This window comes from Pezoporus flaviventris, unplaced genomic scaffold (genome assembly GCF_033815535.1).
Source record: "Pezoporus flaviventris isolate CSIRO_AGI_PZ_B2104156 unplaced genomic scaffold, CSIRO_AGI_Pfla_v1 ptg000047l, whole genome shotgun sequence".
Taxonomy (NCBI): Eukaryota; Metazoa; Chordata; class Aves; order Psittaciformes; family Psittacidae; genus Pezoporus; species Pezoporus flaviventris.
Genome location: NW_026892595.1, coordinates 1,760,384 through 1,784,686, shown reverse-complemented (window position 1 = coordinate 1,784,686; position 24,303 = coordinate 1,760,384). Strand labels below are relative to the sequence as shown.

Sequence of the window (24,303 nt, the reverse complement as noted above, 5' to 3'; positions counted from 1 at the left end):
GGGGAAGTGTTAAAAAGGGGACTTGCTTTATATAGGGAGAGGAAAATCCAATGCCCTGAGTGCTCTCTGTTCCTTTCTAGACAGTTTTATTGACTGCTGGAAATCTAGATTAATGACATCTAATTTAGACATTTACCCTTCTAAATCTGAATTATCTGAAGTTACGGAGTATGTAATAGTGTTCATAGAATTTCCAGAAGTGAGTAGCACTAGTTTTATGATAGGTGATCATTAGTTCATGACAATCTTCCTTTCAATTTGGTGTCGGTGCAACATAAAAATTATCCAGATTTTAAATTAGCTCTCACAGATCAATGACAGCCTTCTGGTTATCAACTAGGGATGCACTCACAGTTTTAGAAACTTCTTCTAAAGTCCCATTTTAACCACAAGAAGACAGTGAGTGAACAGAAGTAATGAGTATACCCATTCCCTTTCCCCAGAACTGCACAGACACTCAGAACCATAGCAAGACAATTTTGTTGCCCAAGGCAAGACCTTTTCTTGGCTTTTGATATTTAATACTCCCTTTTGTTCTCCTAGCTTTCTCCCGCCCAGCCTTTCAGCCACCATCCTCATGGGCCTGCAGCTCCTTCCCTTGAAACCTAAAGTCTGGCTTAAACAGTATTTGCCCAGCTGATGTCCCTCTTGGCCTGTCCTTGCTATGATTCCAGAGGAATTGAGGCATGTTCAATATCCAGGAATCATTGGTTGCCTGCCTTTATAGTTGACAACATAGGTTTGATTTTGACTTTTAAAATTTTTTGAAATAACATTATAGAGGCAAAAAAAAAGATGTGTATGGGATATGCAGGTGTCAATGTGAAGGAAAGATGGCCAGTAAGTTGAGGGGCAGTTTAGGATTCAAAATTATCTTGATGAATAGCAGATACAATCTGAACAAATGAGGTACTTTTCCATAGAGGGCAGTCAACGCACCCAAATAAATAGTTGTCTGATGGACAGCTCTACAGAAATAGATCTGTAGTTGTGCTCTATCATATTGTTATTAAAGCCAAACACAGCACTGACATATATGAGAGGAATGTAGCCTCTAAGATGTATGGACTAATCCTTCTGTTCTACTTAGCCATTACTAAGGGCCTGTTTTTGGCTGCAGCAGTTTAAGTTCTGGAGGACAGCAGTGATGAGAAAGTCAGTAAATGTGACTAGCAGAGGAAGAGAGTTTTGCCTTAAGAAGCAGAGGTAGGAATGGAAATGATACAAGGTTGCTGCAAATGAAGTGACTTTTTCGTATTGGTCAGAAACCAAGAAACAGTGCTTAAACTCCAGCAAGGAATATACCTGTTGGGCATTAAAAAAAGTTCTAATGAAAAGGATAGTTAAGCATTAAGATTGATACGGCTTTAGGGATATTGTGCAGTCTTCGTCTTTGAAGGTCTTTAAGTACAATAGTAAGTCCCTAACATATCAGATAAATGGCTGTAGAAGATTATTTTAACAAAAATAATGAGTTAAAAAAGTCACAAAACCAGCTAAACCTTATTTGGGGGTTTTCCAGTTTCATCACTTTATGTGTTCTAAAGCTGAATGCCAGGAATCTCATAATGTATATTGGCTAACTTCAGGATATGACATTCCAAAAGAAAATGTAAAAAAAAAAAAAAAAAAATTCTCATAAAGGTTAAACCTCTCTTCAAACTTTAGTCAGTTTTGAAATTGAATTTCAGGAAGGCATTTATTTTGGCAGAGCATTAATAATATCAGTTCCTGTTCATAAATCAGCATATTTAAAAAGGCCATTATACAATCTTTTTTATTTCTGCACACTACAGCTTTTAAAGCAGAATTCTCCCTTGAAACAAAAGCTTGTGATTAAAGACAAAGCCAGTCATAAGTTTACTAACTTGAAGTCTGTTTTATTTCAAATTTGTATTTCCTGAAATTATTTCTTATGAGTTGAATGCAAATTTCTTGTAATATTTTTGTACTTTACATGTGTCACTTGAAGAGCAGTATTCTTAAAATGAAATTTTAAAATCTGCTTAATTAATGGAAAGTAGGCAGAGGTTTTGTCCTGCTAAATCAGTTCAAATTCCTGTTGTTAGTGTATTTGCATGTCTTCATTCAACTGAGTAAATTAGTAGACCTTCATTCTAGTTAGCATGCAATGCTTGGATCGTTCATCTGCTGAAGAGATGATTTTGACTTTTATAATGATCTAAGTCCTATCAATATTTCTAGTGTTGTAATTTCTCCTATAAAAGGACTCCTTCACATAATTCCTGATTTATCATCAGAGAAGCTTCTATGTTGTGAAAATATACTAAAAAATTTTAAAAGGTTCATTCAGAAGGCAGGTTTTATTGTATGCCTTATGTCCAACAGACTACCTTGTAAAAAAAACTGGTCAGGGAAATGTAAGTGGACTGAAAGTGAGTATATTTGGTTTTTAAAGCAGAATACAAACATTCAGAGGACAAGAGGGGAAAAAAAAGTTTCAACAGACATTTTTTTTCCTTTTTCCTCTGCAGCCTGGTGTTGTGGTTCCTTCATTGTTCTGTTTGCAAAATTTTGGGGAGTTTTTAGGTTGATTACCCCCCCCCCCCCCGCTTTGTCCAATGTTGTCATGTCATAATTAACCGAGTGAAATTGCTTCCTTGCATGACTTATTAACCCTTCCTGTGTTCATTCTCTCCTGACTTAAAAGCATAATCCATTAGAATTTAACCCTGATGGCCTGAAGAAGTCCGCTGTTCAGAAAGCCCTAAAGGTAAAACTAATATAGTTGTCCATTTAAGGTCACAAAAGTAACTGGAAAAGCACAAATGCCTACAACACTTCTCTTCAAACAGTGGATGGAATTTCTGTTGCTAGATACATATTTAGTGCAATTCCAGTTTACTCAAATTTGGTTTAGAAAGTGGTCAAGAAAATAGTAAAATATTGTGATCTGTGGCAATTTGAATTTTAAATCAGTTGAATGGAGTATGGGCTGCTTTGGAAGACTGGGGTAAAAAAGTAGCCCTGAGAGCTAATTTGAAGTAGTAACTAAAGAATAAATCTGACATGAAAGCTAAGACATCTTTTACATACCGAGTTGGTCAACTCCGAATGACTAAACAATAAAATACATCTCTGACATGTTTTGCAATAATCGTTTTTCTGGAAGGCTTTACATCTTTTATGTAAATACTAATTAAATTTAGCCCAGCTTTTTCGTGAGAAAAATGTAGAGTTGAGAGGCAAACTTGGAATGCGTAAGCCAAGTTCTCAGCTGGAGAAATTTGGACAAGAGGCAGTCTCCAATAGTCTGTCAACAGCAAATCTGTCAATAGCTGGCGTTAGAGATGCTTTATATGTGTGTGCACATATTGCTACCTATTTTGCATGAATTGAAATTATTTATAATTACGTATCAACAGGGTCTTTTGGTCAACTTCTGTAGTTTCATCATTTAATGAAGCAAAGGGAGTTTCAGGCACCTTTATGGACAAAAGAAAAATGAAACATGTCACCTATAATTTTTAAACACAATCAGTTAGAGTGTAATCTGACTTCCTGTTCCTTAAGCCTTTGTATTCTGTTGTTTTTGATGAGAGCTGTACACAGTCAATCATAAATCATGAAAAAAAATAAATGCGGCATTCATCCAAGAAAGGAGTGCTTTCTTAATAGCTTTTTTCCTAAGGGAAAGTATGGTTATAGGAAGTGTGTCACTTTAAAGTCAAGTAATATTAGTGAAAGTATGATGGTCCAAAATGTAAGTTCAGATCCAAAAATACCTAAATTACACACATTCTTAATTTAAAAATATAAAATATTTGAATCACGTGGTTGTAATTGTGGCCTTACATGCATTAAGTATATTTTAACTAACTCTGTTTACATACCTGACCTGTACAATTTTCTACATAGCAGAATTCAAAGTATATTATTAACCATGTATACTGTATTTTCAAGGCCTTTAATACTTCATTAACACCTGCTTGAGATGATTAACTTTCATGTCTAACTTTTCTGAGTTATATTTTTGTTAGGTTAATTTAAAATTTGTGAAAGAAACATATAGTCCGGAATGTTCCTTTGTGTACATAATTTGTTTCTAAGCTGATGTTTATTTTCACAGTTTGATGTAATGCTATACAGCTGGCGAGAGGCTCAGATATGGCAGGTGGTTGATTCTCTAATAAAGGGTATTTGATAAACTGTAGAAAAATATACATCAGGTACATTATAGTGCATCTTCTTCTCAAACTGAAGAGAATATCAATGTTCTGATATTACATCCAGTTTAATTATGTTAGTGCAATGTAACTAAAGCTTCCTGAGATTGTGCTTTCTCCATACCTCCCATTTGCATGCAGTATTCATTTTGCAATTTTAACTATGCTTCATTAGCTTTAGGTGTTGTAATGCTCATTAAAGGGTAAGAATTTATACCTTACCAATTTAATTCAAAGCAAATGGAAAGGAGTCTAAAACTCCTGCCTATTCGTACCATTTTGCTTCAGTATATTTAGGGCAGTTGGGATGCCTTCATATTAATGTGTTCACCAATTACTAGCTAGTTTGCCCTTCAAGCCTGTTGAATAAAATACTGAGAATAGTTGATAAACATATGGTAAAATGCATAGTTTGCAATTTGAAGATGCAAATACTTTAATTTCAGAGGAGAGAGTTTTTGCTTTATTCTGAAGGCAAAGTTTCTGCTTTTTCTCTATCAGTCAGGAAAGAAAATGAACAGTAATCCCAATCCACTTGTTTTGCTGTCAGTTGGACACAAGGCACAGGAAAGTAAGGTAAGTTCCTACTCCTTATACTTGGCTTTATCTACAAAATTTGGTGGCTTTGTGTCTTGGCATTGGCTATCAAGCCATTGAGCTTGATATAAGCTCAATTTAGTAATTTTACTAATTACTAAAAGTTATTAGTAGAACTGAATTGCCAACAAGAAACAAAGGATTGAACGGGTGCTTACTCAATTTAAACTATCTGTGAGTAGAGAGAGGATCTTTAACTATTTTTAGATGTCCTTCCACAGTAGGTTGTAATCTGCAACTGGGATTCCTACAGTAGTGATTACGTAAGTAACAGTGTGGGCAAGCAATAGGTTCATAAAGTACTGACCAAGATCTGAAAATTTACAGAATCAGAGAATTGGAGAAATGCCCAGGTCTAAAAGGGCCACTGAAGATCATATGCATGAACCTTCTGCTTAAAGTAAGCAAAGTGCTGTTAGGTCTCAGGAGCTTGTACCTTTAGCCAGGTTACTCTGTTACTGTCTACTGCTTTTTCTGCTTTGAGGTATGGACCACTTCTGTGCTTTCAAAAGGCAGTCCTCTAGCACTCCTGAGTTCCTTTGCTCTCCAAGGTAGATAGTCATGGAATCCCTTTTAACAGTTCAACAGAGCAAGCTGGAATCTGCTTTTCTGAAGTCCATGGCTTTTATTCCACTATTTGTTTTCCTCATGCCCCTTAGGATCTTAAGCTCTGTAATGTTAAGGTCTTTGTAGCTGAGCCTGCTGTCAACAGTCATATCTGCAAACCAATATTCTTCATGTTTTAGTAGTAGATTCAGAAGAACACCACAGTCAACACATCTAATGATTGAGAACAACTGTAACACAATAGTGTGTATTTTCCTAGCACAAAATCTTCAGTCGCTTGTGTGCCACTGCTGCTTTCCTAGAAAATGTGAGAGTAGTTAAAGCTCTTGGTGAGAACCTGGTTCTGCAGACCTGAGACAGCCTTGAGTTGTCTGAAGAAGTTGTTATAACATCTCTTGTTCTTAATCAGGGTTCTGTAAACAAATGCCTGTCATGAGGACATGGTGATCCCTCTGATTCTGACCTAAGGCATTCAACATAACTCCATAACTAACCTCTGTGCATTCAAACAGCTTTTTAAAATAGCAACAGAGAAGGGATAGCTGGATAGGTAGGTATATGCAATATGGGTGGGGTTTGTTTGGGATTTTTTTAAAGTAAAAGTATCAGTGAGCCAAAAGGACATCTAATTTGGCTTCTTCATGCCCTGTCAAGAATTGTCACAAAGCATAAACCAGATCTTATACACAGTCTTAATTCTGATACTTATTAGAGAATGGAGATAGAAATACAAGTTTTCCAAGTTCCCAGATAGAGCTTTTCTTAGTGAGTGCTTTTTTTCACTTCCTCTCCAGCCCTCTTTGTCTTCTCTCGCATTAATTGCTGAAAGTAGTGAGGTTTGACAGTGAAATTTTCCACATGATTACATGGAGATTAGAAGGAGACATACTCTTCTCTAGGAGTTTCACTGAGTTAGTTCAGCTCTTATATAGAAGCATGAGATGAGAGAGAATGTGCCATTCTGAAGACCTTGTATTTGTTCATAAGCTAGTGTGTAGTAAAGGTTCTTCAGCGGGACTTTTACTTTACATGCACCAACTTTAATTCAAAGGATATTCTCTTAATGTCCTGTGTATAACTTTATATGTGATATTATATATGTCTTGAGTGGATCCCACTTGGCCTTTGTTGAAATATGTCAGGTTTCAGATAGGAGTTTTGCAAAGCTGAAATGAGAAATGTACTCAACTCTTGACACCGCTTTATTGGACAAAAACATTTTATAATTCGTAAGCTTCCTGTTCTTTAACTTTAGATTCGATACAAGACCAATGAACCAGTATGGGAGGAAAACTTTACTTTCTTTGTACACAATCCCAAAAGACAAGATCTCGAAGTTGAGGTATGTTGTCTCACTCTCTTAAGATACCTTTCTTTTCTAAGACATTGTAGTAGTAATGTTCAGACATTGCAGGCTGTTATCAGATGAGACTGAATATATTGTGAACACCCTTGAAATGGAAGTGTTTTTCAAGACCAAGTTATGAAATATTTATTTGCATTTACTCCTAAAACTAAGAGACCATAAGCAATCTCTCACCAGAAAAAAGAACAAAAAAAGTAGATTTTGATACCTGTGTCTAACTAGTAGTCTTAACTGCTAGTAGAAATTGCTGTTATGTGTGGCTAATTTGTTTCCTCTCATCCCAAGGAACTCTGCTTTGTCCAAATAGTGTATCCTGTACACTGCTGATATGTAACTTATATATTTCAGACTGAAGTGGAAATAAGGACTCTCCTAATTACTCTTCCTATAACAACTAAGGGGATTTATTTTTGCACAGACTGTTTGGAAACAATGTCGTTATTTTGATCCAGGGGCAGGAAGATATAATGGTTAGTTTTCTGTCTTGCTTTTGATGTAGGAAAGGAATGAAGAAACTAGGCATTGAGTATATTTACTTCTTCAAAGTAAAGTAATCTTATGATCAGGGAAATTTGGCTTCAGAACAAACTGCATTTGATATTGTTTGGATTTTTTGTTTTTAAATAAAACTGTAATTTCCTTTTCTTTTTCTGAATTCTTACAAAGGAGAGGATACAAAGTAACTTAGCTTCTGTGTTCCTTCAGGTGAGGGATGAACAGCACCAGTGTTCTTTGGGGAACTTCAAACTGCCTCTAAGCCAGTTGCTAGAGAGTGAAGATTTAACTATGCATCAGCGGTTCCACCTGAGCAACTCCGGTCCAAACAGCACTATAAACATGAAGATTGCACTCAGGGTACTCTAAAACTTTCCCATTGTAAATATCTGAGACCACATTTAAGACTAGTGTGGCTTCTAGTCTTCTAGCTTTATGAAGAAGACACTGCATTCCCTTGGGTGTCACAATGCCAAGTGTCCTTACTTGTGGCAGTGCTATCAAGTACGCAAAGATAACCTATAATTGAAATACATCCTGTTTCAAAAACAGGAAAAGCTCCAAACAAAATGGTAACTAGCTACATTAAGATTGAAGTTCCCTGTGGGTTTAGGTTTGGAAATCACATTTGGAATCTGAATTCCTTTAAGTCTCTTATGTTCATCAGGCTATAGATCAATGAAATCACCTTTCTCTTACAGATATGGAACTGACATTGTGTTGGCTTAAAAAAATAATGTTTATAGGGAAAGGAAGAATTTTTGTAGTACTAGAAAAAATCAGACCGTCTTTCAAGCACATTGGAGTTTTGAAGACGAACACTGTCAAACTTCTATTAACTTCTGTTATTTGTTATTTTCTAAAGCACTTTCTTGCTTACCTGTAATTAATAAGTGAAAATAAGGAAAATTAGTGTGAAGAACTTGTCAGGTAGGTTTAAATTTCAAAAGATAATAAGAAAAAAAAATAGAATAGTTTTCTACGTTGCCAGAGCTGCAAAGTAAACAGCACTTGCACCAGAAGTGTGTAGCATATGGGAAGGCAATAATGAGGAGAATAATTCTAAATGAATGGAGAATTTCACATTGTTTTATAGTTACTGCAGCTGCTACAAAGAAAATGAATTTGTGTTTTGCTGTGCAAAAGGTTGCCTGTTGTAAAGTGAATGAGTATAAGTATGAATATTTTTGGTCCTGCTTTAGTGTCCAAACTTATCAACTTGTCATCAGCCAGTACTCTTGTAGAAATAAATCTGTTCCTGTTTTTTATACTGGAAAAGAGTAACAGTGTGTGTATTTTTACTGTATCTAGGTCCTTTCTCTTGAAAAACAAGCAAGATCTCCAGATCATCAACACTCAGCCCAAGTGAAAAGGCCATCTCTTTCCAAAGATTCAAGAAAATCGTCTTTTAAGCCTCAGGTTCCTGTCTCACCACCATCTGATTCAAACAAACCTGTTCCAGCTTCCCCAGTGACTGACAGTGATAAAAAGACTGATACAGCTGACAAAAGTCAGCCTCCCAATGCCAGCCCTCAGTGGCCAACAGATCTCAGCCGAAGTTCTTCCAGTCTTCATGCCTCTAACTTCTCTTATTCTCCCAGCCACCTCTCAGTCAAAGAACCCACTCCTAGCATAGCCTCAGACATATCTCTGCCTATTGCCACGCAGGAGCTACGGCAAAGGCTACGACAGCTTGAAAAGTAAGGCATTAATTACTTGGTTTTGTGATACATCTAAGTTGATTTATAAAGAACATTGTCAGTGCAGCCAGAGTGCTTAGTCTGCATTTCAGTAATATTTTTTACTGTTGCAGTTTGAGCCTGGTATTTGAAAATCAGTCCTAGTAACATTCTGCTTCCCCCTAACACCTCAGTGAGATTCTGCACTTAGATGTTACATTACCATTGCACTGATCTGCAAGATAAAGTCCACCCTGTTTTAGAAGATATACCATGTAGTGCTAAAAAGAGTGGGATGCAAAAGGGAAGGATAGTTTTCAAGAAAACATTAATCATTTTCATGGCAATAGTTGTCTGTTTCACCATTGAATACTATTAGCATTAATATTAAGCCAATTAAGTTGAATGTAGGTGGTCTTTTTAAATTACTTAGACGAAGAGTTGACTATAAAGAATATTAAATGAATAGTCAGTTACCACTCAATTAATGAGGATTGCTGCAGCTATGCTTCCCTAAATTGTCTATTTTATTTTTCTTTTTTAACTTCCCTCAACAGGCAGCTATAGTTACCAGTAGAGACAGCTGAGCAGCCATTCTGCTCAGAACAGGGGGACGGAAACCATTAATACATGTAACTTCTCTGTGAATCCAAGTAGAAAGATTTTCATTTTTATTTGTAAGGGATTGAACCGATTCCTCTTTTTCTCTACCAGAGTTCATAAAACCAATACAGCAATACAGGTTGGAAGGAACCTCTGGAGGTCAGTCAGCTCCCTGCTCAAAACAAGTCCCACTTCCAAGTTAGATCAGGTCACTTGGACCTTGTCCAAACAAGTTTTGTATATCTCCAAGGATACAGATTCTATAACATTTCTCAGCAACTGCAGTGCTTAACAATGCCACTGTGAAAAGATTTTACCTTGTTTCCAGTTGGAATTTATCTTGCTGCAACTTGACTGTGGCCTCTTGTTATTTACTGTACACAGCCATGAGGAATCTGACTCAGCCTTCTCTGCATCTGAAGTAGTGAAAGACTGCAATTGAATCTGCAGTTGGCTGTCTCTTCAGTTTGTACAAACCCGTTTCCTTCACCATCTGCTTATGTGTTCCAGTCCCTAATTTATCTTTATGGTCATATTCTGTCTAGTCTTCAGTTTGTCAGTCTCTGTTCTGGGGCAAAACAGAGTTAGTTTGTTAATTATGCTAAATGTTGAGATACTGCTCCTTAATGCATAAATTTCATACTTTCTCCTCTGATAAGAGTGCTAAAGCTATGGCCAAGGAGGTCCTTTATTGCAGGCCCTATGGTGCTTGCTTTTTTTTTTATTTTTTTAACTAAAAAGGTACTGAACTGAAATGCTTTACTCTAGTTTTTAACATGAATTACTTGGGAATTTTAAAGGAGCAATCACTTTATAGTAGCTATTCACAAAAGGCACGCCTCTCCCTTGAAGTTAAGGTATCCTTCATGTGGTTGAGAAATTTCAAGCGTGTCATGGACTGTCCTGCATGAAACAGAAAATACTCCTAGTCAGTTTACACAAACTAAAATAAGCATTTCATAGAGATGAGGGAACTCTGCAAATAGTGGCTGGTCTTTAAAATGGAATTTCTTAAATATGGCCCTTGCTTTTTATTTGTGACCTTTATTTGAATGTGTAAATTGATTCTAATCCTATTTTCAATGTAGCATGAGCTATAGGAAAGTAAAATTGCTATGTTTGTACTGTGATTTGAGCTTTTTGAGAGAGTAAATGGGTTTAAGTATCACTATTTTAATCCCCAAATATCTATGTTTCTATGTCAGAGAAGTTAGAAAAGAATGAGCTGGTCTTCTAATTGTTTCCCAGCCACCCATAGGCAAGTTTTCATTGCAGTTTGCACCATTATTCTTTCCAATTTCCTAGATATTGCTTTAATGTTTATTTTAGGGTAGGCAAGTTCTTTGTTGATAACAGTTTTCAAAGTATTGAAGATCAGCTGCCCCCTCACCTGACAAGAATACTTAGCTTATTTTGGAGAGTATAGCTGCTAGACAAGGAACTGAAGTACAAGAGACTGATGAAGAAAAAATTCACATCCTAATGTGTGATTCTTTCACACTGGTCTAGTGAAAAGTTAAATGATTTCTGGAAAAATTACTGCACATTTATTTTTGTTAGGTCTTACTTTAAATATGCATTTTAAAAACTAACCATAATGTTCTACTTTTCCTGCAGTGGAACAACTCTGGGGCAGTCTCCATTAGGACAGATTCAGCTAACAATTCGTCATAGTTCACAAAGAAACAAACTGATTGTGGTAGTGCATTCCTGCAGGTGAGCATACAGTACCAGTTTTCATATTTTTGCGTATTTCTTTGTAAACTTCGCTATATCTTGACTTAAATTGGTTGTCTGGATGATTCTTGTTATTTTTAAAATAACATACTGATTGTAATTGTGTGTAAGTACAGAAACATACAGAGCCCTGGTCAGAATCAATGAAACCTTTGTTGAAGCTTTTGCTGTGATTTTGTATTTCTCTATTGTGCTTCTGTCAAATTTTAAATGAAAATGGCATGTAGGTTTTTATCAGCAGTGTCTGAAAGCTACTTCTAAGAGACTGAATTTTTCAGGGCATGACAAAAATGCATGATTTTCGGAAAGCCATATCTAAACTTTGAATTGGAATTAGGAAACATTGTATTCCCACCTCTGCTGTCTGCTCACCAGTTATCTGATCTTGTACAAGTTAGTGCTTGGCACTTTTTTCCCACTGCTGTTATCTGTGAACTTTATCCTGGACATCTTACGTTGTGCAGGATATCCCACAACTGATCCATGTACTAAATTAAGCAATAGTACTGTAGACACTTATATTCAGTAATGTCTTATTTTCTAAATGTTTTTTCTTGTTTTTCACTGGTCACAGAAATCTAATAGCGTTTTCAGAGGAAGGATCTGACCCATATGTACGAATGTATTTATTGCCTGATAAGAGACGATCAGGAAGAAGAAAAACCCATGTATCAAAGAAGACATTAAACCCAGTGTTTGATCAAATGTATGTTCTAAACCATGTGTAGTAGTTTTATATATAATTAGAAAGCTGTCAAATAAAGGTTTCTCAGCTTATCTGAATGGATGAGCTGTTTGAAACTCCTAGCTGTCACCAGCAGACTTGACCATATCTTCCTCTTCTGATATAACAGCTCTTCCTATCCTTCTGTTCCCTATTATCACTACAGCCTTTCTTGCTCTGTAACCAGCCAGTTCTCTCTTCTGCCTTATCCTATGTCAGTTACATCCCCTTTGTGCTGGTAGCTAAGAAGCAGTGTACACTCTTCTGGGAGTCAGTCAGAACTTGAGTGCCTTTTAGCTGGCCAATGCTGTTGGCATCCCTTCCTGCCAGGAAGCATGTCAATTCTGACTGGCTGATTGCCTGGATCATAGATGCTGCCTCCTCAGTGTGACTGACCAGCTACCGTCCTTGCATGATCAAATTGCTCAGCCTACTTGGTGGCACTTCTCAGCAATCAGGAGAGTCAAGAAATTTCCTTGTAGTTTATATGCTGGCCCGTAGGTTGAAAGTTGTGCAAGCTTGTGAAGCATTACGTTGCATAAAAATCCTTGTCACTGCACTCAGTTGTTTGATATCTTCCCTCACCGTATGCCCCTTATTCCCTCACCCATCGCTTTTCAATAATGACAACCTTTCTCTACAGACAGAAAGTTAATTTGGAGAAAACAACACTTCAGTCCATTCTGTCCAAAAGAAATCTGTAAATCATTAGTTAGAGGCTCTGGTAGGTTTTCCTGGTAGTGCAGCTCTCTCCTATTAATTCAAAGAAATAGATTTGTTTTACTGTGCCTTTCCAAGTAAAATGTATTGCAAAGCAATAAAGCTGTTAAAGAACTGTAGTGACAAATAGATGGAGGTTGTGGTATAATCTTGCTCTCACTTTCTGGAAATTTCAGATCTAGCAAACAAAATACATGCCTCCTTGAAAGTCAGTAGGTTTTCTCAGTGTGTCAGGAAGTCCTGGTTACCGAGGGTCAGTAAGACTGAGCAGTCTTTCTCTTTGGGAGAATAGTGATCCTGTGCTGTTATGATGGTTGGATTCCTCATTCTTTTCTCTGGAGAGTGAGTGGTTAACTTTTTTCTTGTTTTATTTGTGTATTTTTTGTTTTACAAGTAGCTTCTAGAGACTAAAGGTAACAGAAGTCTCAAACATTTGATGTTCATATTGATTTTAGTATCAAACGAAATATTTAGGCAAAACTGTGAGACTTTTTTTCTTCATTTATCTCAGATTTCATTTTTTGTTTGGGGAGGAGGTGGTTTGGTTATGTTTTCAAGTGTTGCTTAGCTGTAGGAACTGAACTTGCACTTCAGGTACAAAGTTCTCTCTAAAGCATCACCCGTGCCTGTCAGATTTGATTTCAGTGTTTCCTTGCCTGAAGTACAGAGAAGAACGCTAGATGTAGCAGTGAAGAACAGTGGTGGTTTCTTGTCCAAAGATAAAGGGCTGCTTGGCAAAGTAAGTTGACAACAAGCATGTTACTATGTAAGATTAGAATCCTCTTGTGATATCAGCTTGTTAGTGTTTACTGAAGCACCTAATTCAGGTATGTAGCTTTTAAAAAACTACAGATGGCTTAGATATCAAGCTTCAGTAACGGAACAAACCGCAGAGAGAGACGTAAAAAAATAAGACAGTAATCTCTGCTAGAGAATGTTAAGTTCTGAGGTTCACAGTAATAAAAGAAACTTGCATGTCAGACTTACTAATCATACAGTCAGAGAAAGAAAATAACCAGTGGAGAACAGGTGATATCTCGGAAAATGTTCCGACAAAACCGGAAAGACAAGCAACTTAGAGAAACACACAAAATAAATGTATGTTTAGTAATTAAAATTCCAGGCTGTGAAATCCATGAGAGAGAACTGCTGTTGGAGATGTTCCCAATGCCAAAACTGGCTTTTGTGCTTACAATTTCACAGTTCTGTAGGCACTCATTAAATCACTCTGTTTCCTACATGTCATTTGGAGCATGTAAAAAGGAACAGTAAATTCCTACGCCCTTGCAAATTGGCATATTTGTGCTCTGTAAAGAGCATGACAGAGATCAGAATCATGGTCGATTCATGCTGAATCATGGTGTTCTTAAGTTTCCTGTTCTACTAGGAAAGCTATGAGCATAAACACATCAGCTGATTGCCATTGCCAAGATATGCCATGTTCAGAATCTAAGCCTGTGGGGTGCTTTGGGACTGTATCGTTAAAAGCTATAGATTTGGAGGTCAAAACTAGCATCTTGAAACTTTATTGCAAGTTAGGCAGATAGCTAGGATAAAAAACACATTGTGTATTAATGGCATAACGTACACTGTAGTTCACAGGATTGCCAGATTTCATCTTTAAAAGACTTGGGATGAAAGGCACATATAATTGATTGCTAATTTAACTTTCCACAGTTATTAATACCTCTGGCATCTGAGGAACTTGCTAAAGGCTGGACCCAGTGGTAAGTATAATGTTTCCTTTGTTAATAACAATAGTACATACTAATAACTAGTGGCTTAATAATAGTTTTTATAATACATGCTAAATGTAAAAAAAAAAACACTAAAAACCAACAAACAAAATTTTTTTATTTTTTTCAGGTATGATTTAACAGAAGATGGTACAAGGCCACATGGTGCAAGTTAGACCCATGGATACTGGGAATTTCCCTCACATAATTTTGCCAACCTTTATATATTTTTAAAGCGTTGTTCTCACAGATGTACCAATAATATTTTTATAGCTTTACTGATTTAGTTCTTAGACACATCCCCAATAATTTTATAACACTTGATCATTTTATGTAGACATAGCCTTTCTCTTGGTTAAACTTTGTATTTTAATTTGCTAAACAATTTTGTGTTACTGTCATGTGCAATAGTAAAGTAACCTTTTGTGTTTAAACTGATCTTTGACATCTGTACCTATTAGAAAGTGGAAAGATTATGTTCTGCTGTTTTCCTGCCTTGTTTTATATCTCACCAAGAAATACTGTACTGTGTAAATATATACTATTTTTTTATAATTCTTTCATGCTGGTTTGAATTCAGAAGAAAATTAAGTAAAGTATATAGATATTTTCTTCTAAATGCATGTTAATTTCTTCAGATGAATCTCTTTTGTCTTTGCAGCACAATGGTCTTAATCATTTTGTGATATTCCTCAGAAACAAACCACAGAAAAACATTTTTACTTTACGTGTGTTTCTGGCCCAGTGTGGCTAGCTTAAAATGTACAAAACATTTACATTTTAATATTTATATATAAATGTATTATTGAAAAATCATACTATAGAATACTATAAATAAAATGAGAATTCTATAAATATTGTATAAATAGAGAATGAGGTCCATTAATTACAGTTTCTAAATTACAGTTTTCATTTAATGGCGTACAAACAGTACAGGCTCACTTGGATTTTGTTATTTATTCCTGTACTCTACAGTGCTAGACATGTGAACTTTTGAAGGTATGAGGACATAGACTTTTCTGTATTATAAACAAAATCTCTTAACTACTTGGAACGATTCTTACTGCCGTGTTTCACTGATCTGTAAGGTATACAAATCAGCTTGCAATGTAAGTTCATATAACAGGCATATGTACAAGACATGTTGTTTTTATTATACAATACTGTGCTAAATAGTGTGTTACGCTATACCTTCTGTAATACTTAAATGGAACACCAATAGGTAAGAAAGTGTGAAGCTGAGTTGAAACTGGCTGTCTTTACAGTTGCTTCATTGCCATTTAGTGTGTTTGGCGCATGGAGAATAATGCACTTCCGTGGTCCACAGAGGTTTCCTGAGAAACCATGGCATTGTAACTGAAGCACTGCCAAAGTCTGCTTCAAGGCTACAGCAGTGATACAATTAGCACAAGCTGATAAAAGTAGACAGATGAGAACTGAGGGAGAGTATCAGCCTAAATGGCTGAGCTCATAACTCGAATTTCACGAATTAGGGGCAAATTTATTTTTTTTTTTTTATTTAGAACTGTTGTTTCTTTTTCTGGTAAGTTTTCTCAGACTGTTACGAAAATGTGCATTAAGAATCCAAGAGAACAGTTCAGCTCTTTCAGAGCCACTCCCTCATTCTTGGATAAGTATGCAATTAGACAAAGTATATTATTTAGCTAAGATTGTAGAATGATCTCTCAGCCAAGAAAGAACTTTAAAGCAGAATAATAAACTCCTGAAATTAGCTTTATTGTAAGATTACTAACAGAACCTTAATTCTAGATGTAGAACATGCCTACATTACTAGACGTACCAAAGTGCCTACTGTAGATGTAGCTTTTTTGTCTTTTTCAAGTTTAAGAATTGACTCAGTTCAGTTTGTCTAAATTCAGTTTAATGCAAACATTTGTCATGGATGTGTGTGAAACACACACTTACACCTCTATACAGTGATGGCCTTCAGGTCACCAGATTTTATACAAGTCAAACATACAATGTTAATCTTGCTGCTGTTACTATATCTGATGGACTGGGCAATAGAGAAAGGTTCTTTGTAAAAAAAAACATTTCCATTTGAAGGCTTCACTCTATATTGGAATGTATGAGTATCTATCTATATATACACACACTCATCTATTCATATAAAGTGTAATATATTACAAAATATGGTTTTTTGCTAGTTCTCCATTAAAATGTTAAGAATGGAAAGACAATTATTGTTGATTCAATGATAATGAAGAGAGTGAAAGCTGATCTAAATAAAGGAATTCGAAGATCAGCAGTTCAGCATAATTATCTTTTACCTTGGTTCAGCTTGAGGTGGAAGGACTTCTGCTGTACATCCTGCCCAGTAACTCCCCAGAGTTTAATCCATGGCTGAAAAATGGGCTGTTAAACTGATTTGGTGTTTCAAGTCTTCAGTGAAGTCTGAGGACACGTGTTTGAAAACTTCACTTGAACAAAAAAAGAAGTGCACATTCTGTCTTCTAAAGTCTCAAGGGGGGAAATAATCTTGTGTTTGGGTAAATGTGAGATGATAGCAAGAAACTGAATAAAGTATATATGACAGATTTCCAAAATGGCTCACAACCTAAAATCAGGGATAGACTCTTAAGAGAGCTCAGTTCCCATTTAGGGAATCTAAAATGAAGAGATTGTATTGTCACTGTAATTTAGCAACAGTAAATTCCCATTGCCAGTAGTTAGTCCTGGATGCCAAACTCTAGAAACGTTTCCCTTGAGTGAATTTGGACTAGAATATGACTGCCTAGATGAGACTGATCATTTTAGTAGTGGAAACAAACCTCTGTATTATAGTTACCAAATTCTGATTGTACCATTTATATGGAATTAGGAAAGTTGAACATCAATTTTCCTCTGGGCAAAAACTGCACCTCATTATCAAGTCAATGTAGTCAATATCGACTGATAGCTTTTCATGTAGTTCTTGTTTATCCTGTGCCTTAAAATATGAACATATGAAGATGTTTAAGAAATGGCTAAAAATAAATAAGCTTTGTTACTTGTATGTACCAACACATGTTCTCTACTATTGAAACTGTTTTTAGAATTACTCCGCTTCACTGACAAGAAAACCAGCTTTCTTAATAATCGCAGTGGTATAACCTGAACTCAAATCAGCATGCATATCACCTGGATTTGGATTAAAACAGTTTTAATTTTCTGTCTTGAATCCTTTATAAGCCCTGCAGCAAATGGTGAGAGTTTAAATGAGATCAAAGGGTAATCAATTTTGTACAGGTTGCCTTTTTTGCTCATGTAATTCTACATTATGATGCATGTATTTATTCAATAAATGGTTCATATGGAAGTCAGTGTGTTGCTTCCCTCTACATACATATACTCCATTTTCCACTCTTTTGCATATCTCTGTCCTAATAATTGGTAATAGGATGAGGGGAATTTTTAGTTGCATATGCTGGCTGCTGTAATTGAAGTAGCTTTGCTGGAAGGTGTATGGGCAGATTTGGGGGTTTTACGTGGGAGAAAGTGGAGTGAGAAGCACAGGGTACTTTACTGGGGAATTCCATGTTTGCTGGTCTGGAACAGGTTGACACATAAGAATGAGGAGGCCCTTGATTCAACTTAAGTGTCTAAACTTTTTCCTCTTAAAGTGATCACTTGTGAACAAATTGTCACAATCCTACCAGTTACTAATCTATTAGTAATCAAATGTCATTATTTACATTTTCAAAAGGACCTAGAACTGCACGTAATTGCCTTAGAATTAGAACCAGCAGATTTCCATGTGTGTCATTCTTCCCTGTCCTTCCACCTGCTTGGTAAGGCAGCTATTAATAGAAAATGCAATTATTGATAGAAAATGCATAAGTAAGAAGAGGTATTGGATCCTCTAGCTACTTAGGAAAAACAGCCTAGCTGTTTGTGTTAACAATTAATTTATAATTAATTGTAATATCCTAATTAATTGTGATAGCTCTTCCCTTGAGCAATTTGTCTGAATTCCTGATAGTCAGTCAGTTTGCATCAGCAATAAAATAAAGGCTGCAGAATTTCATCCCCCAGTCACTATCACATTTAGAATGGATCCCACTGGATAACCTTATGGATACTAATTACAGAATTACTTTCATTTTTGGTTTTGTTGTGTTTTGGTTGTTTTGTTTTCCTAGGGGAGATATCTTCCCTTTTTTAGCAGTGTTGTGGTTTAATCTGGGAGAAAATTTCAACTCTGCCATGGTGCAGTGTTTCTGGATGGTGTGCTTCCTGGCGCTGCCAGTCTGCATTTTCCAGACTTGGATCACAATCAAACCTTCCTCTCAGTCCCCCAAGACAGGTGCTAACTGGGTCAATGCCTGCAAAAGAATGCTACCTGTGTATTCACAGGATGTTGCTAGAAAGGAGAAATAATTGTGCAAGACACTTATCAGGACAGATTTGGTATTAATTTCTTGGCCTTATTAGGCCTTATTATTTTTCTTAGTATTTCAGTTTAAACTGGTTTGGGCCATCATTTTAGTTAATCCAGGTTTCACCTAAGAGCAGTGTTTGCCAACACGGTTACCAAGATGGTTATTTTAGGTATTTTCCCAGCTAAGAACGGAATACAAAATTGTTTTCCTATGAGGTTGCTGGTTTAATCTGTTTAATTATTTACATTCTCCCCCAGTCAGACTCCAAATGTTGGATGGTACCTTTGGGATTTGATAAGAACCAAAGCATCAGTCCCCGATCTAGTTGTGATCTGTTTGTAACTGTCACTGGTTGCTGAAGCAGTCAGGCTATTTAAGAACTAACAGTGGTTTTGTGTATCTTCACAAAGTGTCTCTCATTGTGTGCTCTCCTACTGATTTCTAAGGCTGACTGTCATGCTCTCAACAATATTCTCAGCCACCTTCTGAAATACATTATTTGAGAAATGCAAAGCGTCTAAAGTAAAAAAAATCCACTCGTAGTCTTTCAGTGTATGCAGTGAATTTAGCCAACAGATTAGATGCAGCCCTGGGAGGAAAGCTCTCTAATCTGTATTCATAGGGTAGAGGTGATGCTGTCTGTTCTCACTGTCTGCAGGGAATATTGCTTGCCAGTCACCTACAGTGGAATCCAATTTGAGCAGACTACTACCTATCTATTTCCTCAGATGCCACTGAAGGTGAGGTCAACCTGCCACCCTCTGTTCTTTTGAGTCCTCAGTAGCCATAAACTTTATTGCAAAGGAATTAAGGGGTAATAGTGATCATTTTTCCCTTTAAGGTCCATACAGAAACAGGTTCAAGGACAGACAAAGCTAGGCAAGATTCCAGCCTTTCACGTCCAGGCTGTGGTAGGGATGGTGTGGTCTGGGAATAACAGGTCTATTCCAGCCAGGACTGTTTAATTCAACCACCTTTGGAGCTGGGTGTGTGGCACCTCAGTGCAGGAAATTACTTACGGAAGTGAGCTGGAATGTCCCAGGACCCTGGCTGTCCTGTGATTTCATTCATCTGGTGTGTAGTAAGAATCTGGTTTTTATTTATTTACGATCTAAGCAAAGGTTGAACCAGATGACCTGCTGAGTTCCCTTCCAGCCTGCGTTATTCTATGACACTCAATTTCATTGTTTTGAATATTAAAGTAAGATCAGTACATGTAATGGAGCTCTAGTGCACTCTTGGGCCTCTGCAGTTGGTCTTTCTGGGCATTTTGCTGCCTTATGCCACGCTCTCAGAAGTGGGCATTGCAGCAATTCTGCTGGGCAAAAAAAGGAAGCACACAGCTCAAAGTTGCAAGCTTTGCTAAGTCAGGATGTAAAAACTGTAATTAAAAATATATTGATCTATGCATAGAACTGGAGTTGAAATGTAGATAATGCTAGCAAAGTGATAATTGTCTGTAGGTACTGAATGAAGCTGATTCATTTTAATGGATAACAGGGATGACAGCCCTAAAACAAGAAATGCATGCATTTAATGGTGCTTGTTTCCAGCCTGGAATTTCAAGTAAGCTTTTTTATCCTTCAAGTTGGATTTGCACATTAATGTTATTCTACAAACTCTCAGAGACTGACAATGAGAGCTTATCAAGCATTTTACAAAGATTAATAATTTAATGAAGAATATTCCGCAAAGCAGTTCCATGCAGACTTCAACACAGGAGAAATACTTCAAGATAAGTTGTAATCCCTGATGTATTTTGTGGGGTTTTTCGCTGCTATCTAGAAACTTTACTGAAGTTCTTCTGTTGCAATGTTTTCAACCTAGAATTTATAGGAACCTTTACCTGGTTTTGCATGAGTGATGAAATGTTTTCCGAACTAAAATAAAAATGATAACTTCTGAACAGGTGCTCTATTCCCAATTTCATCTTACAGCCCAGCCGGATAAATTTGATGAAGTGTGACAACAGCATCCAAACGAAGAACTTGGATTGTCTCTCAACCTGTCATTCGTACAGGTGATGAAAATGAAATGAAAGGTGATGAAAATGAATTAATGGAAATGGCTATTTATGACTTGTAGAATGGTATTTGTAGCAATGCTGGTTCTTTGTGTTTTATTTGGTAAGCCATTAATTAATTTCTATGTAAAATAAGTTGATGTACTAAGATGAGCTTTCTGAAAAGAGGTGCAAATCTTTGAGTTTTAGGTGGCTGTTGTCTAGGTCATTTCTTTATTTAACATACTTTTTCAAGTTCAGATGATTGGAAATGTAAAAAAAAAATAAATCTTTATTTTTAACATTTTTTTATAGATCATTTTAGTTTTGCTTATCTTTTCACAGAAAGACTTTAAATGTTTTGGATTTATACTCATTGCTGCACAATTCTTGTTTCCTGACAACACCGTTATATTCCACTAGATGGTAGTGCAGACCCTATTCTGAAAAGCCTTTCCTGGTGCCTGTACACTTCGTTTCTTGTACAAGGAAGTGATCTGGATTCCAGCATCTCTGGGATGGAGCCTGCAATCACCCTGGCTGCAAAGCAATGAAAACCAAGCGTGGTTCCCACTGCACTCTGCTCTCCCCCTCTGCTCTGAAGCACAGGCTGTACTAAAAGAAATGAGTTTCGTAACACGGGCCAATAAGATCTGGTTTCAATTTGCCAAAATGTTTTTTGTCAGAACATTTAGTCATGAGGCACTGGGAAGTATGAGGAAACATGAAACATGAGAAACATAAAACTTCTGGAAGAATAAGGCTTTAAATTCACCATAAATTTAGCACACTTCTGTCAGCAATTTGCCACAGGTGTTATGTGCCTCAGATACCAAATTAGACTTGATTTAATTATAAACTCCCTTGAGTTGCTGACACAACTTTAATATGATTAAGTGAAAAAAAGATGAAGTTAATCAGAGGCATGAAAAGTGAAATTACATTTAAGACACAGAAGGTGGCCTTGACCAGCACATGTGAGACATCTTCATGCTTTAAGTATTTATTTCTACTATTAGCTCTAGCATGAGGCTAGATACCCAGGATATCTAACAATGAAATCCATCATGTAGCAGTACAATAGGCAGGAGGGGAAAGGATCAAATTCTCCTAGAAAAAAATAGCTTAGAAAACAGTTTTCCTTTTTTTAAGGACACGGTGAGAAAATAATTGTCAAATCAAATTTCACAAGGTCTTGTGATACTAAAACTGTTTGATGCACAGAACAGGAGTACTTGGCAGGTATGTCTAAACCCGTGAGCATATGAGCCCTTTCAAATGCCTGACTCCAAATACATCCCCTAGTCTGATAACGCACTGAGCAAGTCCTGCACTCAATCTCTTACCTATTTGTTTTGCAGGAAGGAGGCTGGACATGCAACCTGTAAGAAAAGCATGATGTACTCTGGTTAAGTTCCTAACACCCATGTCTCAGTCTTAACAACACCACATAAGAGACAAGTAAACGCTGGTATATGGCAATGTAAGGCAGTTTGCTGTGTGTTTGTGCGTGCATGTACATACGTGTATTATAAACACACACACACAGACACACACACATATATATATATAAAAGAGCTAATATGGAAGAGCAGATAATGTCCATTCCAATATTTATACAGCATTTTTGTGTTGTACTAGACAGATGGAATAGAGATGGTGTCATATCTAGATGATGCATGTCTTTCACAATGAAACCTCTAAAAGCACTTGTAAAATAATAACAGTATTTTCATACATCAGAAACAATTATTCTCTTTATCTATAAAGCCTAAAATAGAATGAAAGCTGAAAGGAGATAGAATATTTACAAGAGGTGTGAATTTAATAGTGTTAATCTAGGCAGGGCAGATGTAACTGGAGTGTTTTACATCTGAAACAAATTAACTGACAAACTAGTATTATAAACTTATTGATACATGAAATTCTGAAAGATGTCAATAACTATACTAGAAAATGTTTGCTGTAGTTACCACAAAAAAATAATACTCCTTTTATTTACAGTTTGATGGATTCAAGTATGCAAATATTGTTATTTTGATTTCTTTTTGTGATCATTTTATAGCATTCCAGTAATATTTCCATTTTCATGGTACTAATAGTAAGCAGAGTAAAATTGCTGTGATTTGTAACACTGTCCATAAGGAAAGTAGGGCAACAGTAAGAGCACAAGAATAAAGCAACTAATAATCATAGAATCATAGAATGGTTTGGGTTGGAAGGGACCTTAAAGATAACAGTTTCAACCACTCTGCCATGGGAAGGGACACCTTCCACTAGACCAGGTTGCTCAAAGCCTGGCCTTGAACAATGTCAGGGATGGGGCAGCCACAGCTTCTCTGAGCAACCACCACCTCACAGTAAAGAGATTTCTAGCTAATATCTAACCTAAAACTCCCCTCTGTCAGTTTAAAGCCATTCTCCATTGTCCTATCACTACATGCCTTTGTAAAAAGTCCTTCTCTAGCTTTCTTGTTGGCCCCTTTAGGTACTGGAAGTTGCTCTAAAGTCCCCCTGAAGCAATCTCTTCTCCAGGCTGAACAACCCCAGTTTTCTCAGCCTGGAGAAGTGCTGCAGGTGCTCCAGCTCAAGGAGCATCTTCATGATGTTAGAAAGAACCATTTTGTAATAAAGCATAATAATAAACAAAATAAAATTGCACTGTTTTCATGCCTTGAACTCACCTTGGGGTGCACAGCCTGCCAGACACCCAGCAGTACCAGCGAACTTCCACGGTGCGGCAGCTCAGCATTTCAGCAGCACCCACGGCAGCTCACAGGAGCAGCTCTTAGGAAAAGCTTTTGCATTTTTCCTGCATGTTTTATTTCCTTATTTTTGCTCAAGTTAACAAGGATCATTTATTTTCTTCTGTAGTGAATCAGGTTTTTTCCTACTTAATCTCTTAAACTCTAAAATTGTTCTGTGATAATATTAATTATTTAACGGAAATAAGCAGTTTCACGGCCTAATCACACCACCCTTGAAAACTGACAGTTGCCTCTGAATAAAGGATGGCGTGATTGGCAGTATTACCTTCAGGCATAGAGGAGAGCTGGAGAAGTGGAATAGTGTGAAACTTCATCTCGCTCCCAGGCTGCTCGGATTATTTATCAAAGTATGTGAAGATAAAGAAAAAATCAAGGGAAATGAATGCATGTAAATTATTAACAGCCTGCCTCAGAGCATGAGCAGATTTTGTGGATACCATATTAACTATAACAAATTTTATTACGCATTCAAATGAAAAGAAACAGGAGTAACACTTCTAACAGGTTACTAGATAACGCGTAAAATAGTCTCATCAGAAACTGGTATATAGAAAATAACATTGTAAATATGAAAAAAAAAGTGTCAAGTAAGCATCTGATGTTCAGGGAATTACTTGTTTATTTTTCACAAGTATTTATACTGTTGAATCAAAGAGGTTAAAACTGAATCGTTGCTATAGTCCAAATGACAATATTCTTGTGAGAGCTATTTGTAATTGAGATCTCTTACACAGGCCACC

The 24,303-nt window shown here is 36.5% G+C and overlaps 1 protein-coding gene across 4 annotated transcripts in view; it reads left to right on the top strand.

Moving 5' to 3' along the window:
- Positions 1 to 17,730, top strand: part of ESYT2 (extended synaptotagmin 2) — a 74,350-nt gene extending 56,620 nt beyond the window's left edge. For 2 of the 4 annotated variants that reach the window (XM_061468011.1, XM_061468013.1), the window contains 10 exons: positions 2,672 to 2,734; positions 4,689 to 4,763; positions 6,607 to 6,693; positions 7,423 to 7,572; positions 8,524 to 8,912; positions 11,112 to 11,210; positions 11,806 to 11,937; positions 13,309 to 13,414; positions 14,353 to 14,402; positions 14,542 to 17,730. In XM_061468011.1, coding sequence (XP_061323995.1) covers positions 2,672 to 2,734; positions 4,689 to 4,763; positions 6,607 to 6,693; positions 7,423 to 7,572; positions 8,524 to 8,912; positions 11,112 to 11,210; positions 11,806 to 11,937; positions 13,309 to 13,414; positions 14,353 to 14,402; positions 14,542 to 14,587 — 1,197 coding nt within the window. In that variant the 3' untranslated portion in view covers positions 14,588 to 17,730. The remainder of the gene's footprint in view (positions 1 to 2,671; positions 2,735 to 4,688; positions 4,764 to 6,606; positions 6,694 to 7,422; positions 7,573 to 8,523; positions 8,913 to 11,111; positions 11,211 to 11,805; positions 11,938 to 13,308; positions 13,415 to 14,352; positions 14,403 to 14,541) is intronic. The other 2 variants (XM_061468012.1, XM_061468014.1) reach the window with 1 other exon arrangement.
- Positions 17,731 to 24,303: the final 6,573 nt, after the last annotated feature.